General features: G+C 40.8%; 1 protein-coding gene across 1 annotated transcript in view; it reads left to right on the top strand.

Moving 5' to 3' along the window:
• CTTNBP2 (cortactin binding protein 2) overlaps nt 1–25799 on the top strand; it is a 99737-nt gene that overhangs the window by 17161 nt on the left and 56777 nt on the right. Inside the window, exons 4-8 of the mRNA XM_081102068.1 lie at nt 3471–3725; nt 13874–13991; nt 16928–17203; nt 19399–19494; nt 20582–20661. Of these exons, the coding sequence (XP_080958194.1) occupies nt 3471–3725; nt 13874–13991; nt 16928–17203; nt 19399–19494; nt 20582–20661 (825 nt within the window). The remainder of the gene's footprint in view (nt 1–3470; nt 3726–13873; nt 13992–16927; nt 17204–19398; nt 19495–20581; nt 20662–25799) is intronic.

The raw sequence follows: 25799 nt of genomic DNA, 5'->3' as shown, positions 1-25799 counted from the left end.
GAGCTAGCTCGGCTCCCCGACCACACTCACTGATGCAGTGGCAAGCGGCAGAGAGAGAGTGAACTCTGTGTGGAGAGGGGTTTTATAGGGGGATTGGAGTAAGGGGAGGAGAGAGGACTGTGGGCCCTGCCGATTGGCCAGGCGCAAGTCGGTGTCTTGTTACACAGGATGTGGTCATATCTATGGCGCACACTTCCCTTGATTGTCATTGGTTAGTTTAAAGAAATCCTGGGTGTGGCTCGCAGAGGCTTGGGCTTCCGGGAAGAAGCTCCTTGCCGAGCACATGGCTAAGGCTGCTGCCCCAAAATGGAGGATCCAGGGTAAGATGGAGGGCATAGCCCTCGCCCTGGGGCAAGATGGAGGGCGTAGCCCTCGCCCTTCCAGTCACAGTAACCTGGACTGAACTGTTAGAATTTGTTACAGTAGCAAGGAGTTAATAACTGGTTCTGTGTGTTCCAAGCACAATATTACAACTTTTTGGGAACCATAAATATCAGAATGAATCCTCTTTCCTCTCTTTCCCCCTGCCTGGGGGTGAGATTGAACTGCATGTTTACAAGTCTCTGAATTTGTGACTTGAAATAACTCAATTAAAGTTAAATACATGGTTTCTTCAATTTGGGGGAGAAAAAAAAGGAAAGGAGGTTAAGGAATTGGAGGGATAGGGGAAGGACCATGGTTTAGAGTAGAGGAGGGAGAAAAGAAATGAGAAGATAAGAAGAAAAATAAATATGTTTTTTAAAAGAAATAGTGGAGAGAGCACATACACCTGAATTTAGGAAGTGAAACAAGTTTAAAAATTAGGAGAAGAGCAAGAGAAGAGAGAAAAAAATTGAGTAGTGAGGAAAAAGAAAAGAAGGGGGAATGGGGTAGGAGCAGGGAGGAGAAAATTATATATGAATTAACCAACAGAGACTGGCATAACAGATCAATGAGCAGATAAAGAAGATCAATTTTAAAAATGGGGAAGGAAAGAAATACTAAAACAGAGAAAACGAGAAGGAAAATGTGAGGGGAAAAAGAAGAGAGGACGAAAAAGGTGCAAAAAATAAAACATAATTAAAAAATTTTTAAATAAAAATAAAAAAGTGAAGTGAAGGGTCCTTTCGCTTCAACCGAGTTTTAATGCCCCATGAGAGCTGGTTTAGGTCCCCACTCTTCTGTCTGTCTGCCAATTCTGGGCTTCCTGTTTGTCAGGCACTGTCTTTTGGCATTTAGCACCCTGCCTGAAGCTCCAGGTGATCCACAGGTCCTCTGCTTGTGTCTGTCTCCACAGGCATAGGCAGCAAGTAGGCGGGACCAATCCGCCCTCTTTGTCTGTTTCTGACAGGGCTTTAGGTTGGGCTGTTTCACTTTCAGGGAATATGATGAATGTTTTTTCCTGACCTAGAGCTACTCCTCCATGAGTGGCCCAAAATATTACTCTGTCCTTGTTTGGACAGCCATCCTTGAATGGCATTCAATGGGGTTGGCTGGCAATCTGGAGTTTTTATCAGTCTGGTTCCCAGGGCCTCTCTTCCAATCCAGTCACTGAGGACTCCTTGAGACTATTCAGACACACAAGCTTGGTCTCTGCCTTTGTTTCCTCTGTAAAGCTCAAATTGCAGGGTGTGGCAGGCTGTATCTCCTGCCCTGAGGTTACTGGGAGGGGCTAGCTAGCTTCTTTGGAGAGAAATGGCCATTTAGGTTTGGAAACCTAAGAACTTCCCAGTACAGGACTCCTGGCCACATCTCCCAGCCCTGCTTCCCTTCTCAGGCACCTCAAGTGTGTGCCCCCAACCCTGTCACCCCTCGCAAGCCCTCGCCACACTTCCTACCAGTCTCCAGGCATTTTCTGTCCTTCCTTAAAATTGCCTCCTGAGCTGGGCCTAATTTGTTACTTCCGGGTGGATTTTCTCTGATTTAGTTGTATTTCCAGTCTGGCCCCGGATGAGGTGCACTACACATCTGCCTATTCCTCTGCCGTTTTTTCTTCCTCTTCTCCCTATCGTGTACCCTATTTTTTAAGTGCTGAAGCTCACTAAGAGATATTTAGCATAGCAATATGAAATGCCACATGAAAAAAACTTGCCAATGGGAAAATAAAGATAGGAAAAATAAAATGAAGCTAAAACACAGATCACCAGAATAAAGCTCAGTACATTTTTTGTAATGAAAGTCTTAAAAATTTAATGAAGATAGGTACATGAGTAGAAGGGAGACCCATCTCTGTATAAAAAATGTTTTGCTTTACAGGAGACCATATTTTCCCTAGAATAGTGCTTGTCACACTCTAGTGCAGTGGTTCTCAACCTTCCTAATGCCGTGACCCTTTAATACAATTCCTCATGTTGTGGTGACCCCCAACCATAACATTATTTTCGTTGCTACTTCATAACTGTAATTTTGCTACTGTTATGAATTGTAATGTAAATATCTGATATGCAGCATGTATTTTCATTGTTACAAATTGAACATAATTAAAGCATAGTGATTAATCACAAAAACAATATGTAATTATATATGTGTTTTCCGATGGTCTTAGACGATCACTGTGAAAGGGTCATTCGACCCCCAAAGGGGTCGCGACCCACAAGTTGAGAACCGCTGATCTAGTGCATCAGGATATCCTGGAGGGCTTGTTAAACCGCAGATTGCTGGGCCCCATCCAAAAAGTTTCTGATTCTGTAGGTTTTGAGTGATGCTCAAGATTTTGAATTTCTAACAAGTTTCTGGGTGATGCTGATGCTGCTGGTTTTGGGACCACACCTGAGAACCATTGCCCTAGAAAAGAGTTGAGTCTATTCCAGCAACCAGCAAGGTGAATGATTGCGGCTTCCAAGTAACATAGAGAATAGGCCCACTCATTGTTAGTTGGAACATTTTGTAAGTTTGCATGTATCAGTGCAATCACAGAACACTCAATAGAAGCCCATGGGCACCCCAGGAAGTACTTTGGCTTTGTTTTCCTGTATGACTAACTTTTCCCTATTATTGAGAATCTTCTGGAATTATTGACATAAAGTTTTAAGATCACTAGAATTAGGATTCTGCCCTATAAGTAAAACTGGCGTATAATAGCATTCATTTAGTACATTACTAATAACATTATAGTTAGATATACATTTCAAAAAATCGTTTTATGCTAAAGTTCATTCTCTTTTGTAGTATTAAATTGAGATTGGGGTTTTCCATACATAATAAATACTTCATTACTGGTTTGGGTAGTGTCTACTCACTTCGATTGGTTAATATTAAGTTGAAATTCTTACAAAATAGCAAACATGAGTCATAGCAATGAGAAATACACTTACTGACAGGTCAGAGAACTTCTTAAGAACTCAATTCACCAGTGATATTCAGGATTGGAACGCCTGCTTTTCCCAGCTCAGAGGTCCAAGCCCAGAAACATTTAGAGGTGAACTTCAAGTAATGCTGCTCTCAATATTAGTGTTGTAATTAACTATTTCCCTTGGTCATTTTATTTTCAGCATGGCTGGACACCAGTTCACGCAGCTGTGGATACTGGTCATGTGGACAGCCTCAAGCTTCTTATGTACCACAGAGCACCAGCTTGTGGAAATTCCTTGCATGAGGAGGAAACCAAGTCAGACCTCTTGGACTTGGATGGAGAAGAAGAGAGTCCTGAAGGCACAGCCAAACCTGTTGTTTCTGCAGACCTCATTAACCATGCCGACATAGAAGGATGGACTGCTGCCCATATTGCTGCTTCAAAGGGTTTTAAGGTGTGTCAGGTAGCAGCTGACCTCATTACACAGCTGTAATTTGATGAGTGGCAAAGTTGTCTGCTGTTGACTTGTGTGTATGTCAGTGGAATAATAGAAGATTAAGTGGTACCATTGCAGGAGATGATTAGCTACCTATATGAACTGACATTTTTCTGTCCAGCAGATACGATCAAGAGTATATGAGACTTCTTGCAAAAAAATATGTTTGGAGTTTGTTAACAAGAAATGTGGGAGTAATTTTAGCTATTTTGTCTCATCTAAAATTAGGAAAAAATGGTTGGTATTGATTAGTCTGCTGGGTTGTTTGATTCAGTACCAAGGCCATGATACTAGTTAGAGGGAAGGCCAAGTCTCAAATACATGCCCTCTAACATGAACAGCCTCATTACACCTTATATGTGCTGGCCTATTAATAGAGGGGGCTGTGGATTCTGATTATTAAGGAAATAACATAGTATGGTGAGCCATCTATTTGTGCTTCTTTTTTCTAGTTAAGCCACTTTGGAAAGAATATGCTCTAGCAATAATAAGTTATTAGAAAGCTTTTGAGTGTAGGACACTATGTGTGATATCATTTGTAGGGATCATTTATGCCATTAGGTCCAGTGGTAAGGGTGTGGAATACCAGAAAACTGTAGGATAAGAGAAGTACAAAAAATTAAAACAAGGGAATAGAATGTCAACTATAATTGAAAATAAATTTCCTAAAAAGTAGGGTAATAGATGTGGTTAAAAGAGGATAATAATGCACATTTTTTATTTTTGTGGAAAAAAGGGAGAGAGTGCATATATTTCAGAGAGCAGAGTTGCAGGGATGTTGGGTTCATAAATGACTCATTCTAGAGGAGATAGAAATCATTTGGAGCCTTGCAGAGTGAGTGAGATTTGCCATCATCACTGAGGGAAAGAGTAGTTCAGATGAAGGGAGCAATGGGAACAGAGAGTGGGAAGGGCAAGTGGGTAACAGCTCCAATCGAGCTAATGAAGAATAGTGAGAAGAAATAAGACTGGACTGGGAATACCATATGATGTCATGGACCTTCAGTGACATATTAAGTTTGGGCTTTATTTCCTAGTCAGAGTAAAGCCATTGCAAGGAGCAAAATAATCAACTAGGTTAAAGATGACGAGAGTGGTAGAAATAATAAGAGATATTATAGGCTAGAAATATCCTAAAGATTGAAGAGATTAGATATGAGAAATGAGGGTGCTGAATAGAAGGATAACAGTGATGTTTTCAGAAAGAGAAAGGCGTCATTGTGATCAAGAAAATAGAATATGAGTTTAGACATGCTGAATTTAAGTGCTGTGTTATGTCCATCCAGATGGAGACATCGCGAATAGCTAAAAATGTGTACTTGGAGCTCCTTGTTGGATAACTTCTGTTATTGTGAATTGCATTGGATGCCAGAAAGGAGCATGAAAGGGGTGGCTTGCAACCTGTCTTCACCTCTTAAAGAAAATCTTTGAGTTTAAAACAATATGTTACTGATAAGAGGGGGTATACGTGTACTCAACCTAAAGGCAAAAAGCAAAAACAAAAGAGTGAAGCAGAACCTGAGCATGACTGATCTAGAATATTCAGCTAATGAACCTCATGCTCGGCAGAGAGAGGAATCTGCTCCCCGACTGGTGTCACCCTGCAGTGTAGGGCGCAGTGTTGCAGCTCAGCTCCTTAATTAGGACTCCTTATTAGGCCTGGTGCTTTTGATAATCAAGGATGGCTTATGGATACCCAGGCCCCTGGCAAGTGTGGGTGCTCTGTCATCGTTGAATAGAGGGAACTGTAACCTCTTTCTCTCTCACTTAGAAGATGTCTCACCCTGTATTCTCTTACTTGAAGAAGCATAAGATGAATTTTGAATAAGAAAAGAAATATTTTAAAAAATGAGATTGACAACATTCACACACCTCCAAGTAAAATGATAGATTACAATAACTTATTTTAGCCCTGGAGTAGATACATAATCTTCCAGTCTAACTTCATTTTATGATTTTTATGATTATAAGTACATTTAAGCCCTGGAGAGATTAATAGATAGAAGTTGGGAAGGAAGCCCAGATTGCCTGATTTAATTACTCTTCACACTATACCGTGCTGCCTTCCATCCTAGTGAAAGGCATTGGAAAATATTCTTGAATCATTTGCCTCTTACAAAGTTTATATTCTGACTGAGGTAGCTCTCCATAGAGGTAATCCATTTACAACTAAGTTATAAAGAGAAGTTTTCTGTGGGAAAAAAATGTCTGAAGTAATCATGTGAGTGAAAAGGTTCTGCACTGACCACAAGCTGAGGCCCCAAAAGACAAATATTTTTCCTCTCTATGGTAGTCTATATGTGTCCAGACTATGTAAGGTAGTAGTACTGTCACCCAAGAAGAAGACCTCAGTTTCCACTGTTTTTCAGTAAAGCATCATGGGATTTCAGAGTTCAAAGATACATAGCTCATCCAGGCTAATCACCTCGTCTTAACAGATGAAAAAATTAAGTCTTGGAACATTGCATAACTAATTCTCCAAGGTTAATTCATAGGAGATCAAATTCCCAAATCAGTACTTTTTCCATTTTTGTCCTTGGTCTTCTTCCCAATGGTTAAGCAGTTTATGCAGATTGCAATGTAGTATTTGGTAATAGGAGCTCCTCACAGTAAAGCTGGCCTGTGACGGCTCCAGAGCTGAACCAGTCACTGAGGGTGAACCTTTGTTTCATCACTTAGTGTGAGCAGGCAGAAAAGTTTCTTAGCGAAACTGTTCGGTCATGAGAACTTTGATACGTCAAGTTCCTGCAGAGAAACATATTAGGGAGATTGTGTGCATCTTTGCTGTTGAAGCTCTCATATAAAGAGAGTCTTTTAAAAAATATATATGTTTTTATTGATTTCAGGGAAGAAGGGAGAGGGAGAGATAGAAACATCAATGATGAGAGAGAATCATTGATCGGCTGCCTTCTGCATATCCCCCATGGGGATCAAGCCTGCAACCTGGGGCATGTGCCCTGACTGGGAATTGAACCATGACCTTTTGGTTCATAGGTTCATGCTCAACTACTGAGCCACATCAGCCAGGCTAAAGAGATTTTCTATTTGGGGGTGTGTGTCTTTTTTACTGCAGGAGTAGATTGTATAATTTATATATTGCCAAAGCAGTTGCTTCTTACCCCTCATGTTCTTATGTGGTCTCTCTGGGTTAACTGTATAATGCCAACTCCTCCCCCAAAACTCTTCCATTCTTTGTTTCCACTCTGACTTTGATAACAAGGTATTTTTCTTTGTTTTTCCAGATTTTTCTCTTTTGTTTAACCATAAGCAGCTTCCAAGCTCCATTCACAGCTGGCTAGTCCTGCTTTTTAAGAACTCACCCTGTCTTTCAGCTTTAACTGGGCTTCTGCTATAACTAGTCCCAAACCCAAATCTCCACATCTGGCTTTTTAATTGTCTTCTGGACATTTATTTCCAGCATCCTAGAAATCATCTCTGGGCAGGCAGGTGTCCTCTGGTCAGGTGGTGGTCTGCCTGATGCATTTGTTGCTTGTAAACAGGTGAGTGTCAGGCATTTCCTCTCATACTGTAGCATCTACCCAGCTGGGTGGTCTGGAAGAAGTGTGTGTCTCAAGTGCACAGACCCACGTGGAGCCCCCAGATTTAGATTCCCCCTTCATAGGAAATGGCTGAAAAGAGAAAATGACGATTAGGAGTCACTAAATCTCTTCCTTGTCATATAGAGTTGGGTAACTGGCTGAGAGGAGAAAGACAGGGTACCTATGAAGTTGAACCATGATAAATCATGATAAATAGAACCTCTTCTTTGGAATCTGTTTTTTTGTGCTTTTGATTCTCCATGATTATTCCCTTAATTTTTATAAAATTATATTTGAAAGACCAGACTCACTTAGCTCTGTGTAAACAAAGGGAAGGCTATTTTTTTTAACACACATTCCACAATGTTCAGTGCAGAGAATGGTATTCTTGCTTAATTTGAGCAGCAGTGATTAACTGACAGAACCCTAACGGATTCTAATGTAAACTTAGTCAACTAATTTATTCTAACATAAACTTCTAACAAACACACTCCACCCTTCACCCAGGACGTGGACTTTCCAGTGTTTTCCCTAATGCCTTTCATTGACCTGGATTTTGACCCTGTTCTCCTCACTCTGTACTTTCTTGCTTGAATGATCTTATTAATCCCCAAGATACAATCTATTAGAAATTCCAAAATCGTCCCTCTGGCCCAACTTACTGTTTTCTGAATCCATCCAGGAAAGTTCTATCCAAGATGGACAATTTATAGGGCATTTCCTTAGTAACTAGAGGAACAGACTTCCCGGTCTGGCCAGTACAGTCCTTTATTATGCCTGTCATCCCAGTGTTATTAATAACTGTTATTATTAACTTTTTACACTTAAAAGTGTCCCAGTTTAGAAAATTATATGGTAACCTTGTTGATGACCAAATTAGTTTGTGCTTCTACCAAACAGTTCCAAGTGGGTGAATCCTTGGGCTCCCACGTTCATGCTCCTCAGCCAGTCTGCTGCATCTCTTGTTCTTCCTCTGAATCTAAAAACATCACCTGCCACTATATTTACTTCTTCAATCTTTCTAATTTAATGATTTCAGTTGATTAATACAACTCTAGATTTTATTCTTTGATAAATGAATTTTGAATATGTTGCCTCCTCCGTGCCCCATGAGGCACCCTCATTATCTGCTGTCTGGACTTGTGCGGGCGCCTAGCGGGGTCTCCTCAGCCAGTCACTTCCGCTCTTTACACTGCCATTCAAGGGGCCTTTCTAACAGGGAACACGGTCATGTCATTTACCTGCTTAATGTTTTTACAAGGCTCTGTCACTTCCAGGATAAATGTCACCTTTATCATGACAGATAGGTCCCTTCCTGGCCTGGCCTCAGTCTACCTCCTGTCTCCTCCCCTCATGCATTCTGTGATCTAACCATGCGCTGCCAGCTGCTGTGCAGACATCCCGCGCTTTCTCTGCTCTCCCAGCCTTTGCATCTGCTGTTCCCATTACCTCAAGTGGCCTCCTCTCCTGTCCTGACCCCTCCCTGCCTGGAAAACATCTCAGCTGAAGTCTTGGCTTCCGGGAGTGAGATATTCCCAGGGCACCTCTTGACACTTAAGAGAGCTTGAACTTCAAAACTGTAATTGTTTGCATGCTTCTCTCCCTTTCTGCCTCCTTCCCCAAATCACTTTTCCATCTTTGTATATGCTGTACCCAGCAGACTTTCCGGCCCTAAAGTACCAATTGTTTGCCCAGCCAAACAGTGGACTGAGTGGCTCAGTGGACTGAGTGTCATCCCATGCACCAAGAGGTTGCTGGTTCAGTTCTCGGGCTGTGGTCAGGGTGCATGCCCGGGTTGTGGACTCGATCCCCAGTAGCGGGTGTGCAGGAGGCAGCCGATCGAGCTTTTTATCTCTCCATTTCCTTTCCTCTCTCTCTAAAATCAATAAAAACATATTTTTAAAAAAGTACTAAATGTTTGTTGAATCAATTCATTCTTTTTAACCGATCTCCTTCCTGTCACCCTGTTTCTTGCGAATATATCTTCCAAATGCACCAGCTGGTTTTCAGAGCTGAGCCGACCATGCCACTGGCTACCTGAACATACGCTCATGCCTATAGAGACGCATCCAAACTCCTCAGCACTCAGCCCTCCGCAGCTGACTCCAGCCCTCTTCATTTCTGACCACTCACCCCAAAATCTACTTTTTGGCTTATGCCATCGCTTCCCATTTTTACGGCCTTCAGCTCCCCTGCCCTGCAAAACGATCCACTCACACCCAAGGTTGTTCTCGGAACCTGCACTGGACCTTACCTCCTGGCCATCTGCAAATTGCTTTCACATTTGCTCTCTCTGTCCGGTCTCAGACTCTCAGCTCTCTGCCTTGACTCTGACTTTAGCTCTTTGGACTAGGGCAGTGGTCGGCAAACTGCGGCTCGCAAACCACATGCGGCTCTTTGGACCCTTGAGTGTGGCTCTTCCACAAAATACCACGTGCGGGCGCGCACATAGAGTGCGATGAAACTTCGTGGCCCATGCGCAGAAGTTGGTTTTCGGCGTGGGCGAGTCTGTTTTGAAGAAGTGGCGTTAGAAGTGGGGGGTGGCCATATAGAGGATGAACGAAAGGAGATAGACAAAACAAGTATACAAGACGAGTGTGGATGGGCGAGTTGGAAGGGGTCGACCTCAGCGAACGTACCTCAATCAGATTGAGGACGTTTTTAGCAAAGTCCAGCTTAGAGTACCCTAATTAAGTTAATAACAATGTACCTACCTATATAGTTTAAGTTTAAAAAATTTGGCTCTCAAAGGAAATTTCAATCGTTGTACTCTTGATATTTGGCTCTGTTGACTAATGAGTTTGCCGACCACTGGACTAGGGGTTTCTACTTAGTCCCCTTGGCACTGGCCCCTTGTTCCTCAGCTTTCCTTAAAGGGCCATGGTAGAGTTGGTTCATTGGCCCTCACCATCTCTTCTCCTGTTTCCTCTGTAATAACGGATCCTGCAGTTTTCAGAGGGGCCCCTGGCCACCCAAAATAAAGACTTGCCTTCTGCAGCCTCCACTGAGGTAACGGTGGCCACCTACCTAAGTCCGGGTACATGGGATGTGGGCGGAAGTAAAAGCTGGAGCCTACGCTGCTGCTCCTTTAAGCCCCTGTTATTGCAGATGTATCTGTATGGTGACTAGGACTTTGGCTTGAACGCATCTAGGTCTCTTGCTCTTCTACTAGTATAGGACACCCTGCCCCATTGAGGCCCCTGGGAAATCCATTTCCAGAAGCAGGGACTGGCATCACAACATTTATCCTCTTCACACAATGCCACCTATCAGGAAAGACCTTAGATTCTTTTCTTCACCTTCCCTCCTCCACCTCCTCCTCGTAGTAAAATTTTGTCCATCATTGCAACAGCCCCCTTTCCTGTGTACAATTTCCCCATGTCTGACTTCGCTACATTTTGTGTTCCTCCATAAGGAGCAGAACTGTTATCTTATTCATTGCCACAGTCCTTGGCTCTAACATAGCACCTGACACATGCTTCGTACCTCTTTCATAAATTGTGTGCATTGATGAGCACCAAGTGCTTGTACAGTAGTTGTACCTGTTGTCACACAGCAGTTGTGTTCACCACTGAGCCCAGCGTATTGCTGTAGAATTCACACCTGTAGCAGTGTTTTGATATGTGATATCCTATTATCTTTCTGGCATTTTGTGCTTCATTAAAGAGACAGTCACTGCTTGTATATATTGCCCGCTGACTTAACTGAGCCATAATACAAATTATATATAACATTCTTTATGGATCAGAAATAAAAATCTTGCAGATTTGGGTTATATCTTTTATCATTTCTGTTTGTAATTTAAAGTAACATCACCCAGAATTATATTGAGATCAGTGACATTTGTTGATGTGATGAATATTCAGGCTCTTTTCTAATTGGTGATGATTATGTTGATTATAATAACAGCAGCTAATAAATATCGAGAGTTTATTAAGTGCTGAGAATATGAGAGCTTTGTATGCATCTTTTCTGTAAGTCACATAACAACTCTATGAAACATAAATATTTGAAATGTAGATAAGGAAACTGAAGTAAAAAATGTTAAATGGTTTACCAAAAACATAGATAAAATAATTTATATTGGCAGGGTTATAATCCAAGTCAGTTTTGTCTTTTACCTGCTTTTGCTGTAGGTGCTAACTTGACTAAGAAATGTATTGTTTTTCTCTTTTATAATCTGGGAATTCACAAAGTTTAGTGCTCAGACTGCATTCTACTTAATCCTCATTTTAGAGTTAATCTCTAAATCGACATTTCTGAATTTCTCACTATCTTATGCATTCACAGGTCTTGTGAAAATTAATGAACAGTTTTATTAGAATTGTTATTTATATATTGACTTTGATTTCACTTAATTTCTTAACTTAGTGACTTCTTAAATCTGAACCCCAGCCCCACAAAGCCAGACTGCGATTACAGTCATAGAGGAAACCCCTCCCACCTGGGAGGGGCGGTGAGAATCGGGTGTCCTGGCTGATTCCCTTTTCAGGCAGGTGATTGTCTCTACCCAGGGGTCCTCTGGTTCTGCTTCTCCATTTTGTGGGTCCAAGGGCTAGTCTCCAATCGCCACAGACTCCAAAAGTAGTCTCTACACCAGCTCTGCTCTTGAACCAGCACTGGCTTCCTGTTCAAATTTCACTTAATTGGTGGTTTCAGCTTACTCTTTGGTTATCTTTCTAGCCCTTAGGGATTTCCTGTACTTCCTTGTGAATTCTGGTTGCATTTCAAGTATGTTTGGGGGGCAATATGAGGCAGTTGGAACATACATGTTCTCCTGGGGGGAGTGGAAATTGCTGTGGCCACTTCTGAAAGCACTTTGCAATGTATACTAACATAGAACATACGCATACCTTGTGACCCAGCAGTCCAACTCTGGTTCATACACTCCACAGGAATGTGGGCCATAGTATCTACCAAAGGACTTGTGCTAGAATTTTCATAGTAGGACCCAAATGTCCATCCATAAGAGCGTAGGTAAGTAAGGAAATTGTGGTATATTGACACTAGAGAGTGCCACGTGGTAATTTTAAAAAGTGCAAAACAAAAAGATGAACAATGACTACTCCCAACACATGGATAAATTGTATAGACATTATGTTGACTGAAACAAGCCAAATATAAAAGTGTGCCTGCAGAATGACACCATTTATATAAAGTTCATTAGCAAGCTAACCAATCTCTAATACTAGAATCAGAACAGTAGATACCTAGGGGGCACAGGTGGTGGGGGAAGATAGGGAGAGAAGGGAGGGGGCTAGAGATTGAGATGAACGCTTACAAAGTGCTCCTTACACAAGTATTGTACTTTGTGATCATTCTTCAAGCTGAATACTTGTGTACTTTCTATGCGAATACTATATGCTTCAGTAAAATATTCACATAAAAAAAGTGTGTTTTGCCAAACAGAAAGTGTGTGTGTGTGTGTGTGTGTGTGTGTGTGTGTGTGTTTAGGGAAATGATGAGAAGGATGTTGCTTGTTTTGGTTGTTAGTTCCTTGCCATAGATCAGTGATGGCGAACCTTTTGAGCTCGGCGTGTCAGTATTTTGAAAACCCTAACTTAACTCTGGTGCCGTGTCACATATAGAAATTTTTTGATATTTGCAACCATAGTAAAACAAAGATTTATATTTTTGATATTTATTTTATATATTTAAATGCCATTTAACAAAGAAAAATCAACCAAAAAAATGAGTTCGCGTGTCACCGCTGACATGCGTGTCATAGGTTCGCCATCACTGCCATAGATTCTGGTCTGTTCAGTTTTGTGCTTATTTTTATGGGAAATCAGGAAACAAAACATAATGTGGTAAAAGTTGAGCTAGTAGAGTTCCTTAGTAAATATCCGAAGGTAACATCCTGCTGGACAGTTATTTATTAGAAATGTTTGCATTTATTTCTACTTTGGTTTTGAAAATAAGACTTGTCAGTTTGTAGGTTACTGATATTTTTTGAGTGAAGATTTCCTTAAGCAGCATAAAAGAAGAAAAGCTGAAAAAGAGAGGGAACATAACTTCAATATCTATTGGGAATGTTTTTCTCAAAATACAACCAACATGGTCTTTATATATTTAATATTTAAAAAAAACAACAAAACAGACACAATAAGATCTGAAATTTTAAAAAGTGCTTACGAAGACTCTGGGACAGAATTGTTACAATTGGAGCCCCATACTCACATGATCAGGAAAGCAGTTCATAGTCCAGTATTCAGCAAGCAGCATCCAGTTGTAGCAAAAGCCGTTTTGCTTTATGTTGTGAAATTAACATTGAGGGATACTGTCTGCCAAAGTCAATTTCTTTCCTAATTTCCCTCTGCAAATTGAGTAATTAGTAAACTGATTTTTTTCTCTTGATACAGAAGAGGCTGTTCTGTGGAGCATTGTCTTGATCCTGTGATTCACAGTTCAGTGAAGCATTCTTTGCTTTTCATTTTGGGACATCGTTTAGTTTGAGTTGCTGGGGAATTCCTGATTTGTTTGCTGTGGGCAAATGACTTTTCCCGTGGGGTTTTAGCTCAAGTTTCTTAATTTGGACAGAAGGTAATAGAGCTCTTGTCTTTACAGAATTGCCTAGAAATTCTGTGTAGGCATGGTGGGCTTGAGCCAGAAAGGAGAGATAAGTGCGGTCGGACTGCACATGATGTGGCCACTGATGACTGCAAGCATCTGCTGGAGAATCTGAGTGAGTGCCTTCACAGCCCCACTGTTCATCCTGCATCCACAAAGCAGGGCCTCAGGGACCATGGGTAAAATATTAGTGCAACTCAGTTTCTCATTCTCTGTTTAGCTTTCTTTGAACCCGAGCTGTTATAAAAACACTTTGCTGATGACAACTGTGGTAATTATTTTTCCATGTAGAATTGCTTTTTACAGAATGAGTTGCTATTCAAATAATGCAAGATCTTCCTTGTATTTTACTTAACCTAGGGAAGCATTCTAAGTCATTCTTCTGACTTAGGGTATCACTCTTTTCTTCTGACTTAGGTTGTCTTTGTAGACATGAGTCTAACAGGGTATGAGAAATCATGGCTGGATACTTTGCCATTAGTTGGTTGTATGAACCCAGGCAAGTCAGTTGTCTCTCCACATCTATTTGCCTACCTGTCTATGAAGATAATTGGTGATCTTCCAACTTGAAGAATATGTGCTCTCAGCACATTTTATGAAAGTTTCATTTGTGGGTTCATGCATACAAAATAGTATGTATGACCTCTTAGGTTGAGATTTTCACCCAATCCAGTAGACATAGCTAATTCATTCTAGGGTATGTAAGATGATATTGTGCACTATGGAAAACATTAAGGAGGTTGGGAGGGTTGGGAATGGGAGTTTTTAAAATGGGTTTGGAAGTTTCAGTTTTTAAAATGATAGACAGGGTTGCCTCACTGATACCAAAGCAAACACTCGAAGGAGGTAAGGAACTTTCCAGGCCAAACATCCTGGTGGACAGAGGCCCTAAGGTAGGGTCATACCTGCATGTCTGAGGAACTGCCAGAGTGACTGGGTTAGAATGAGCAAGGGGAGAGAAGAAGGAAAGCAGGTCAGAGAAGTTCCAGGATGTGGTGGGGCTAGGATCCTGATCTTGTTGAAAATGTAGCATCATAGGGACTTAAGGAGGAGCCATGTCAATGTTTGAGTATAGAAGTGATAGGATCTAAAGTACATGTTAGTAGCTCACTGACTGTGTTGTTGAGAATAGGCTATAAGAAGTCACAGGTAGAATCAGAGGACTTCTTAGTTCACTGATGTAGCATTCTAGGTAGAGACAATAATGAGGACTCAATCTAGGATTGTAGCCGAAGAGTTAGCGAGAGGTGGTTTGGTTCTGATATAGCTGAAGATAGAGCCAAGAGAACCTTCTGCTGGCTTGAAATTGATGTATGAGAGAGGGGAATGAAACTTATATAAAATGATAGTGAACATAAACTGTAATTGGAAACTAATTTTAAAGTATGAGAGAAGGAATGTGTGGAAAACTCCAGGTTTTCAGCCTGAGCAACCAATTGGCAGGATGGAGTTGCTGTCAGCTGTCCAGGGGAAGGCTGCAGGTGAAGCAGCTTTTGCTAGTGAAGACCAGAAGCTCAGCTTGGGGTGTATGAATCTGAGCTGTCTGTCTGGTGGAACTACATGGAGATGTCAAGTCATCAGGAATTCTAGAGATGAGTATGAGCTCGATATGCGAATCTGAGAATCAGCAGTCTATAGATGATACTTCAAGTCAGAGGACTGAATGAGATCACCAAGGAAGTGAACACAGATAGAAAAAAATGAGAAAAATGAGCCTTCCAACACTCTGTCATTAAGAAATCTGGAAAAAGTGGAGGGACCAATAAAGGGACAACAATAAAGAGTGACCAGTGATGTCTGACATGAGGACATCCAGTAGAAGTGTACATCAGTGAGCACAGAGACATCAATTGTGTCAGTTGTTGGTGGTAAGTAAAATGAGGACTGAGAATTGACAACCTGAAAATAAAATTATCCACTAGTTGGTCAGTTAATGGGAGAAGCCAGTTTAAGAAGGGCATCATGGAAAATGCACATTTTATTTTAATTTAAAGCATATGAAGTGATATTTCACTAATTTTTGGGAAGAAGTCTTCATTTTAGTGTATTTCTACGATTGAAGTTCCACATACTATTCTTGTTTGAACAGACCACACGTTTCATGCTTCACGTATGATTTCTAGTGTTTGAGGACGTAAGCATATTTGTTAGCAGACAGAGGATTTGGGAATAATCACATGTGACCAAGCATATAATTCAGTTTGTAAGGATGGAAGTGCAGGGAGTGCTGCCCACCTAGGTGGGACCTCAGTCAGTTGGTGTCAGAGAGAGATTAGAAAGATCGTTTTAGAAGCACTGTCTGCCATTTATCAAATTCTTACTAGTACTTACCATGTAATTGTATGTTAAATTCATTTAAAATGTACACACCTTGATTGTACTTCCCTTCCATTTTATAGAAGAAATTGGGGTATAGAGAGATCAAGGTAAGCTCTCCCAGCTAATAGAAGGCTGACCTTGAGGCTGAGAACAAAGGTTGTATGGCTGAAGCCACCATCCTAAGCACACTGACCTATAGAACTATGTGTATGTTACATGCCATTGAGTCAGCTCCTACTCCTGGCAACCCTATGAATAGTGGTATCCACAATGTCCTGTCCTCAGCAGCCCTGCTATGCCCCTGTAGACTCACGCTGTAGTGTCTTTTATATACATGTTGTTTATGTTTCTATAACCTGCCTCAATGAAGGTGAAGAGAATGGACAATACAGAGAATTCAGGGTCCAGAGAGGGCCCTAATTTTCTCAGATTTTTTTTAAAGAACTTGAGAATCTTGCTGAAGGGAAAGAGTCAATGAAGTAGAAAAGGCCGAAGATATAAGGAAAGATAATCAGTTCAAGCAACCTGGTTCCAAAGAACGCGTGAGGATATAGATGAAAGACCAAAGTGTACTCCAGTATTAAGAACATCGAATTAATGTTATTTAAAGAAGTATTGAAGCTGCCCTTCTGTTTGCTTATAAAATGTTCACATTTGCTTATTTCATAGAATCATTTTGCTGTTTTTCTATCAGAATTTTTTAAATTTCTAATTGCCTTATTCTTCTAACAGATGCTCTTAAAATACCCTTAAGGATTTCAGTGGGTGAGATTCAACCAGGCAACTATAGTTCCAGTGACTTTGAATGTGAAAATACAATAGATGCTCTAAGTATCCGCAAACAGACATCCTGGGATGATTTTTCAAAAGCAGTGAGTCAAGCTCTGACAAGTCATTTCAAAGCCATCTCTTCTGATGAATGGTGGAGTCTGGAAGATGTGACGGACAATAACACCACTAGCTCCAGCATCGGCCTCAGTGCAAGCAGTGTGCAATCCATCATGCTAGGTATCAACAATCCTGCAATGAAGGGGAAGTTAGATTTTCAGGTTCATTTATGTTTATGGGCTTTATAACCTGAGAATTTACTGATTAAACACATTAAAAACTCACTGTGGCAGCTGCTGGTGCTGACACTTGAGTATTCACAATGCAGCCATTACATAACATTAGTATAAATGCGTTTATGCCTCAGATGATACTCAGAGAGTAAAGAACATGAAAGCCCTTGGTGTGGTATTGTGATTGCACTTGCTCTTCTAGATAAATGCGTGAAACTAACCACATTACAGCTGCTTGCTAATGCACAGGTTCTGAACACAGCTCCAAATTTGTACTTGGGCTATTCCAGGATATCTGTAATCCATTAACACCTTACCTCCAAGGACAGGAGTCTTAATGAAGTCTAGAATTGGAAAAAGCATTTTAATGAAGATATATTCAAAGCTCCCACATGGGATGAATCAGGATGATAACTGGTTATTCCCGTTCAATAGGCTCCATGAAATAGCCTCTGAGGACCTTCTGAAAATAACATTTGCTTTCTCGTGAGCATAATAAGGGCTCTGTAAAGGCCAGTTATCCCTGGCTGGTTTCTTTTCTCCTAAACCAGGAGAACAAACATCTGCAGGAACCTGCTGCCACTATGCCAGACCTGTGCTGGCCGCTTTATAGCAGCACCTCAGTGGGTCCCTGCAACGGGCTCATTGTACAGATAGCTAGACAAGTTACATGATGGCCTTCCTGAAGGCACAGCTAACGAGCGAATGAGGCAGGACTCAAACCCCAGTCTACCTGGTAGGAAAGCCTGTACCCTTTCCACAGCACCATGTTGCAAAAGCATGGTCCAGTTTGAGGGAAGGGTGCTTTTCACCATGCTATTCATGTGTAGGCTTGTTATAGTAAAAAGTGCCTTTGTCAGTTCACTCACAAATGCTAATTCACTTTCAAAACATATATTACTGCTAGATTTTAAAGTAAATTATTCACAGCCATGCCAGCATGGCTCAGTGGTTGAGCGTCAACCTATGAACCAGGAGGTCACGGTTCGATTCCTGGTCAGGGCACAGCCAGGGCTCGATCCCCAGTGTGGGCGTGCAGGAGGCAGCCTATCAGTGAGTCACTCTCATCACTGATGTTTCTATCTCTGTACCTCTCCCACTCTGAAGTCAATAAATATATAAAGAATAAATAAAGCAAATTATTCACAACTTCATTTTATGGCTCTTTGGCATTTTATGGCTCTTTGGCAATAATTTTTATTAAAATTACCATAATTATCACAAAATACATATAGTTAAATAATTGCATTAAGAAATCAGAAATGATTCTCTGGGTCACATTTTGCCCATTAAACCAAGTGTTATTCAAGGGGTAGGTTAGCCTTAGGGGTCTAATAAATGAAGTCAGCACATCCATGTTTTGAAGGTAATGGGCCCCTACATCAGCCTTCATCCAGTTAATCTGGAAACTGACAAAGGCAACTGGGTATTCACAACCAGTGGATAGATTTACCTCTGAGCCATGGTTTCTGTTCATACTCATCAATGAGGGTGAGGTACTCCAGTAGAATTCCAGGTCAAAAAGCATTGATGTTTGTTGTTGCTGGGCTTCATTTAGCACCTGGCTGTAACCACGAATAATTGTAACTACACTATTATTGTTATTAATATATGCATATAAGGGATTTTACTGTGTTGATAACCCAAGCTAGATTAAAAGGACCCAGGCCAACAGATAACAGGAAGTTACAGGTGGGGTAGGCACCTGTATGTTAGGACATGCTGAGAATGGGTATCTAGGAATTGATCTGTGGGAGGGAAGAGAGGAAAACAAGTTCTCGAGAGGGCCCAGACTCTGGGAAGGCTTCTCTTATCCTGAGCACCTGAGGTTATGTGTGTGTGCTTTCTGGAATCTAAAGATTAGCTGGAGAGGGAGGCAGGGACCGGGTTCAGAGTGTGTGGCCTTTATGAAGCAGGCACTGGAAGATCTACGAAAGTCCCTCTTTAGGACCGCTTTGGAGAAGCCTGTAGTTTGAAGGTCTTCCTCTTGACCTTCAATAAAAGTTAACTCCCTGTGACCGTTCACAAATTCTGTACATGCCTTTGGATTCCTTAGAGTTCTCACAGAGGAGATCATGCATCAACCCTTACAAGAAAAATTCCTTTTCATCTTCTCCTGACATTTTCATTTTTTTGAACTAGGAAATGTGCCATGGTCAGTGGGTCAGAGCCACACCCTGCCCCCGTGGGAATTCATGAAAAAGAATAAAGCAGAGCAAGTCACTGTGCTTTTGTCAGGTAAAGATATTCTAAACTGAGATAACGTTGACTGCTATGATTGTCAACTTTTATGATTGTTTCGAAGTACCAGTTCTTAAACCTGCATGTTTTTGTCCTGCATTCTCTAGCCATGCGTATAGGACTCCCACTGCTAACTAATCAGTGTTTTTTGGAACAAGGAGAGGAAAAATCAAAAGCCAAGTTGTTGACACCGGTGGTGATGTCTTGATTGTTGATTCCTATGATTTTGATTGCATCTCATTAGGAATAGACCAGAGGCCAAACTGGTGTGCTGATAAGAGAGTGACAGAAAGTTAAGTTTGTTACTGTCAAGTACAGTGTATGATTAATATGATCATTATAATGGTACAAATTAATGTGTCGTGAGTACGCCCTGTTGTGTATGGCACATTAAAAGTATAAATTCACTAAACCCTTATAACAACCCAAGAGGATACATATTTCTGTTTGTCCTCATTTTTATATACAAGGAAATTGAAGGCTATAGATATCATCATGTACTTCCTAGACTTGGGAATGGAATCTTTACAATTTCAAGTAATAAAGTTTGATTTTGTTGTTTTAACTATACTTATTGAGGTTTAAAAAAAAAAGTGTGAGACCATCCTAGAAAATCCCTTTGGGCTCAAGCAGTGTATTGAGAGAATAGCAGAACTTACGGGAGGGGGTTCGGAGGGAGGGAGTTAGAGAAGAGATCTAAAGGGAGACCCCAGTCTGGTCAGCGTGGCTCAGTGGTTGAGCGTCGACCTATGAACCAGAAGGTCATGGTTTGATTCCCGGTCAGAGCACATGCCCGGGTTGCAGGCTTGATCCTACGTGTGGGGCATGCAGGAGGCAGCTGATGAATGATTTTCTCTCATCATTGATGTTTCTATCTCTCTCTCTGAAATCAATAAAAATATATTTTAAAAAATGAAAAATAAGGGAGACCCCCCTCCCCCCCCCCGACCTGTGCATTAATGCCGGGCAAGGCTAGAACTTTCCGAGGATTGGAACTAAGCTCTGCTAACATTTGCTTATAAACAGTGAAATATTGAATCCGGCAACCAGAGGCAATGCTCCTCTGTATTTTTCCTTCTTGCAGGTCCTCAGGAAGGCTGCCTCAGTAGTGTGACGTACACATCTATGATCCCTCTTCAGGTGCTGCAGAACTACCTAAGGCTGGTAGGTGGATGTGTTGTAGGCACCTCTCGCCGACACCCGAGAGCTGTTCCCGGACAGGACAGCCCCCTGAGTCAGTGGGAGGGGGCTGTCCCCAACCTTGATCCTTGTCTTCTCATATAAATGAATTTATAGGAGAGACCTTGACTGCGTTGTGAAAAGCCAATTCATTAAACCAATTAAAGCATTCACCTTTATTGAAAAAGCAAAGCAAACCCATACATCTGGCTTATGAAGCACAGAAGGGCTCTCAGTTAATCTGAAGAGCAAGTTGGGTGGTGGTCTGAGATGTTATATACCCTCCTGTCTATAGGTCTTGAAATTCCTCTGCTGACTATTTTGGTACAGATTCATTCTCAAGGTCCCCCCCACCCCTTTTTTACTTGGTTGTGGCCTCCCCAGAATTCATGAAAGCACCTGGCAACTTTACCTTGCCAAGCCTTGAGACTGCTGGTTCCTCCGCCTAGGGAGTAAAACTGCCCTTTTTTCTCTTCCCCCTCCCTCTCCGCGTTCTCTCATTAGGGAGTTTTGCTTTAACTATTTGCTCTGTGTCCTTGCTGGGGAAGATGTTAGTTACAAGCTGGCTGCAGATTGCCCAGACTATTAGGCCTTGTTTTATCTTTCCTGCCTCGTTTCCCCATCTGTGAGTGTTAAAATCAGAGCAAGAGGAAATGGTCCGTCCCTCACTAGTACTTGACATCAAATAACTAATCAATATGGAAGAGAATGGCTGTAAATATTAAGATGCCTTGCTGTAGACTTTTATAATTGAAAAATGAGTAAATGTCTAAGCATTAATTAGTGTATTGATGTAGCCACTTTAACAGAAATCAAAAAATTACAGCTTACACAGTGTGAGAAGTTTATTTTTTCAAATACAGAAGGCCTACCTAGCAGGTGACAGATCCAGGGAGGGCGAAGGTGCCGGGAGACCTTCTCTCAGTGCTACTCTATCCCCTGAGTGTCACCACTGCATAACCAGGCCCGTGCAAGAGGGAGAAGAGCCTGGAGGGCAACCCTCTGCCTTTCAGGGGGGTGCACACATCATTCCTGCCCACCCCCACGGACCAGAACTTAGACATGTTCAGGTGGGACTGGCACATGTGGTTTTTGGCTGCACAACCCTGTCAATAGTAGGCAGCTCTGGTACTAAAAGGCAGAAGTAGGGAGTATGGTTATCAAGAGGAAGTAGCAAATTCTCAATACAAAGTGGATAACTGTAATGCTTTGTATTTGTTCAGTACAGTGGAACCTTGGTTCTCGAACTTAATTCATTCTGGAAGGCTGTTTGAGACGCGGTTTATTCAAAAACCAAATCATTTTTCCCTGTTAGAAATGAAGTAAAGTGAATTAATCCGTTCCAGATCCCCAAATCATTCCCTGCTTTAACCTTTCTTATATACAGAACATGTCTAATGTAGCATTTAATCTATAAACAAACACTTCTTTTCTTAAATTTATTGAACGACTCCCCACGGGCCTTAAATCACTTTCTGCATTCGTTCCAAGGGTGCGGCAGCTTCAGTTGTTCACATGCCATTGCCTCTGAAATACTGCCACCAGCTAACTGCTTTTTGTTTATACAAATCAACAGTTTTTCTATCTCTTCCATTGCCTGTGATCTTTGTTTGGTGAGCACTTTCATACCCTTAGCAATATCAGCACCCCTGATGGCCTTTCTTTGTTTCAAAATTGTGCTAATCATCCATTTCACCAGCAATGAAAGAAAAACATATTCATAGCACAATTTTCTGAGATGTTAACAACATAAGATTTAGCAGTAAACTGACACACATTCTCTCCTTTATTTGTGACCTGAGAGAAGCTTTTTGATAACATCGGCATGAACGGGTTGCCAGGTCAAGAACTGAAGTTGTGTTCCAAATGGAGACATGTTTTCCGTAAACAACTTGGTTGAGAACTGAATTGTTCGAGATGGGAGACATTTGAGAATCAAGGTTTGACTGTACTCATTAGATGCCAGGAAATATGTCTTATTTATTTATTCCGGAAAACATCCCTCTAAGGTAGATAATATCACCCATTTCGTAGATTAGGAAACTGAAGCAGAGTGAGGTAAAATAGCTACAAGGCCACATAGCTAGTGAGTGATGAAGTCAGGATTATGCGTTCCCTGATATAGGTGGTGTCTGTGTGTGAGAGATCTATCTGAAACTAAGATGTATTGATGGTGTAAAACATTAACTACACAATCATTTTGTTTACTGCTTTTGGAAGGCTTTTTTAAAAACAATGAATGGGTTTGACTAAGACCCTTTACAAAAATTGTGTTCATTGACCATGAATTGGCATAAAGTGGGGCCTTGACTTACAAGTGTCCCGACTAACGAGTTTTTTGAGATACCAGCTGTCTCTCCACCGATTTTTTTACATTGAGTTGATAGAGTAATTTGAGTTAATGAGCCCCTTAACCTAAGTCTCGGAATGAATTAAACTCGTAAGTCAAGGCCCCACTGTATTTGCTCCTGAGGAAAGTAAATTGTGTGTGTGATCAGAAAACATTTATTACTTAATATAATTGAAGTTGTAAAAAGTTAGCCTTTTTTCTCATGTTAGCACTCAATTTCTGAGGATTCTAAGACAATTAACATAGAATTTTAAAAAGCATTAATAATCCCTACTGTAGCAAATAGTATATTTTGTAGTTCATCACTCTTAATCTTTCAATAAACATAGGATTTTAAATAAATGAAAACATACCAGTTTTCATAATCTTAAAATCTAGTTGAAACAAACATCCTTATGTCCAATAATTTGTGAAATGTAACCAGGTCATTGGGCCAGCATACTAGCATACAACTTCAACAATTTCTAGCAGCAGAACACCTGGAATAGTGATTAATAAATGTATTCATTGGATTGTAAAATAATTTCTTTTAAGAAATTATTAATTTCTACATTTTAAAAAAATTATAGTTCAAGTGCAAGCAAACATGAAAGATATCAAAGATTTTATTTATCTCCATGTTTCCTCTGGCATCAGGTGCAACTGGAACCTTACTAATTGCAACAAAAATGGATTCAAAGGCAGCCTCCAAAGAATCAGCAGCTGTGGCTCCTTTAATTAGTGTTGTGTGAGTCAAAGATTGTTGCTGCTTTGAAAATCGTAATGAATTCCAGTGTTTTTCTACCTCTTTTTTTTTTTTTACCAAGAATTTTTGCATAATTAGCAGGCATAAGTCCTGCTGTTTGATCATCAGGACTAGCATTTATTGATCTAGTTGGGATTAACTGTAAAAGCAGCTACAGTCGAATGGGAACACTCAAAAGCCTTACAATTTAGGAAAGATGGTGTCTTCTCAATCTGATACTTTCACTTTTTTTCTTTGCTAGTTGTTCTTTCTCTAATGCATCAAAGTAAGCCTGTGGGTTTTATACAGATGAGAAGGAGATCTGTCTCATTCCTTGTATAAATGAAGGGTAGAGTTGTGTCACCAACTAGTTTTCAGGAATGTGAGCCTCATGCTCTCAGTGGAGTCAGTTCCTACAGCCACTTGCTTCTCCCTCCCCCTCCTCAGCATCTCTGTACCAGACAAGATTATGACTCAGAGCTTCTCATTCACCTGTTTAGATGATTAAATGAATAGAAAAGCAATGCATCTGAATTACAACTGCATATTAGCCTTGTCTGAGTAGATCTGTCAAATGAAATATTTGTTAGCCGCATTCCAATTGCAATTAAGCATGTACTTCGTGATGCACAGGACATAGTTTGACTACCAGAGACTAGATGAACACTGTTGTTACCTCTGTTCTCAATTTAATGAATGTACAGAACAGGCTTTTTTAATCTAACAGTTAACTCTTGGATGAAGATAAAAACTAACACTCACTTTAGCAATCACTTCAAAATTTAAAGTGAGTGAGGCAATCTATAATAATAAAAGCATACTATGCTAATTAAACTGGACAGCTGTACGACCTTCCAGACGACCTTCCAGATGAAGCTGGGGCTGTGAGGGCTGAGGCAAGGGCCAAGCCCCTTGCACAAATTTTGTGCATTGGGCCTCTAGGGAATTATAATAGTTGTCAATGTTTCTTCTTCCATAAAAGAGTGTAACCCCTTAAGGAGATAGACCATATGTTATACATATTTGTATCTTGTTTAGTTACTTAATTCAGTTGTTTGACAGCTATTTATTGAGAGCCTCCTAAATGCAGGCAGTTTTAGGAATGTAGGATATAGCTATGTGTAAATAACATGCATTTTCTAAATGCATGGAGCTTACATTCTAGTGGGGAAGATGTATTAAAAAACAAATGCATAAATACCTATAATGTGAGGCCAGCACTAATTACAACTATAGAGGAAAATAAAGCAGGAAAGAAGATAAATCACTAGTGGAAGGAATGGCAGAAAGTGCTTTGGATGGAGTTGGTAGCAAAGACCTTTCTGCAGGGACATATAAACAGAAGACCACGTGAAGTGAAGGCCTGTGGAGGGTGTTTAAAGCAGAGGGAATAGCAGGTACAAAAATACCTAACCTGGCAGTGATGTCTGAGAGAGAACCATAAGCCAGGTCATGTACCATACTTTTGTCCATATCCATGAGTTTCTCTCTCTCTCTCTCTCTCTCTCTCTCTCTCTCTCTCTTTCTCAACCCCTCTCCCCAATACCCTCTACTAGAGCTGTTTGCCTGCTCTTTATCCATGAGTCTGTCTCTGTTTTGCTTGGTAGTTCACTTTGTTCATGGCAAGGACTTTGAATTTTAGCCCAGGTGTGATAGGAAGCCACTGGTAGGATTTGAGCCAGGGAGTGACATATCCACTTAGTGCCACAGTAATTACAAGGCACACTGGTGTGTCTTTGAATTGTTGAAAATCTGTACAATAAAAAGCAAGCCTAGTGATATCTGACTTTTAATGAGTATTTAATGTATGCCAAATTCTGTTCTAAGTATATAGATTGTCCCATTTGATCATTCTATGAGGTAGGTACTTATACCAGTTACTCCCATTTACAGATGAATAAACCAAGACGCAAAATAATTTGCTTAAGAACCTCAGTAAGTGGTGGAACCTAAAGAGTTGAACTTAGGTGGTCTTCCATTCTCATATATGTAATCATAGTTTATACTGGTTACTAACCTGTTGGTTAAGAAAGAATTGCAGTAGCCAGT

The sequence above is a fragment of the Myotis nattereri genome (assembly GCF_964212035.1).
Source record: "Myotis nattereri genome assembly, chromosome: 11".
Taxonomy (NCBI): Eukaryota; Metazoa; Chordata; class Mammalia; order Chiroptera; family Vespertilionidae; genus Myotis; species Myotis nattereri.
The sequence above is the reverse complement of the archived record's forward strand: the minus strand, read 5'-3'. Positions and strand labels throughout refer to the sequence as shown.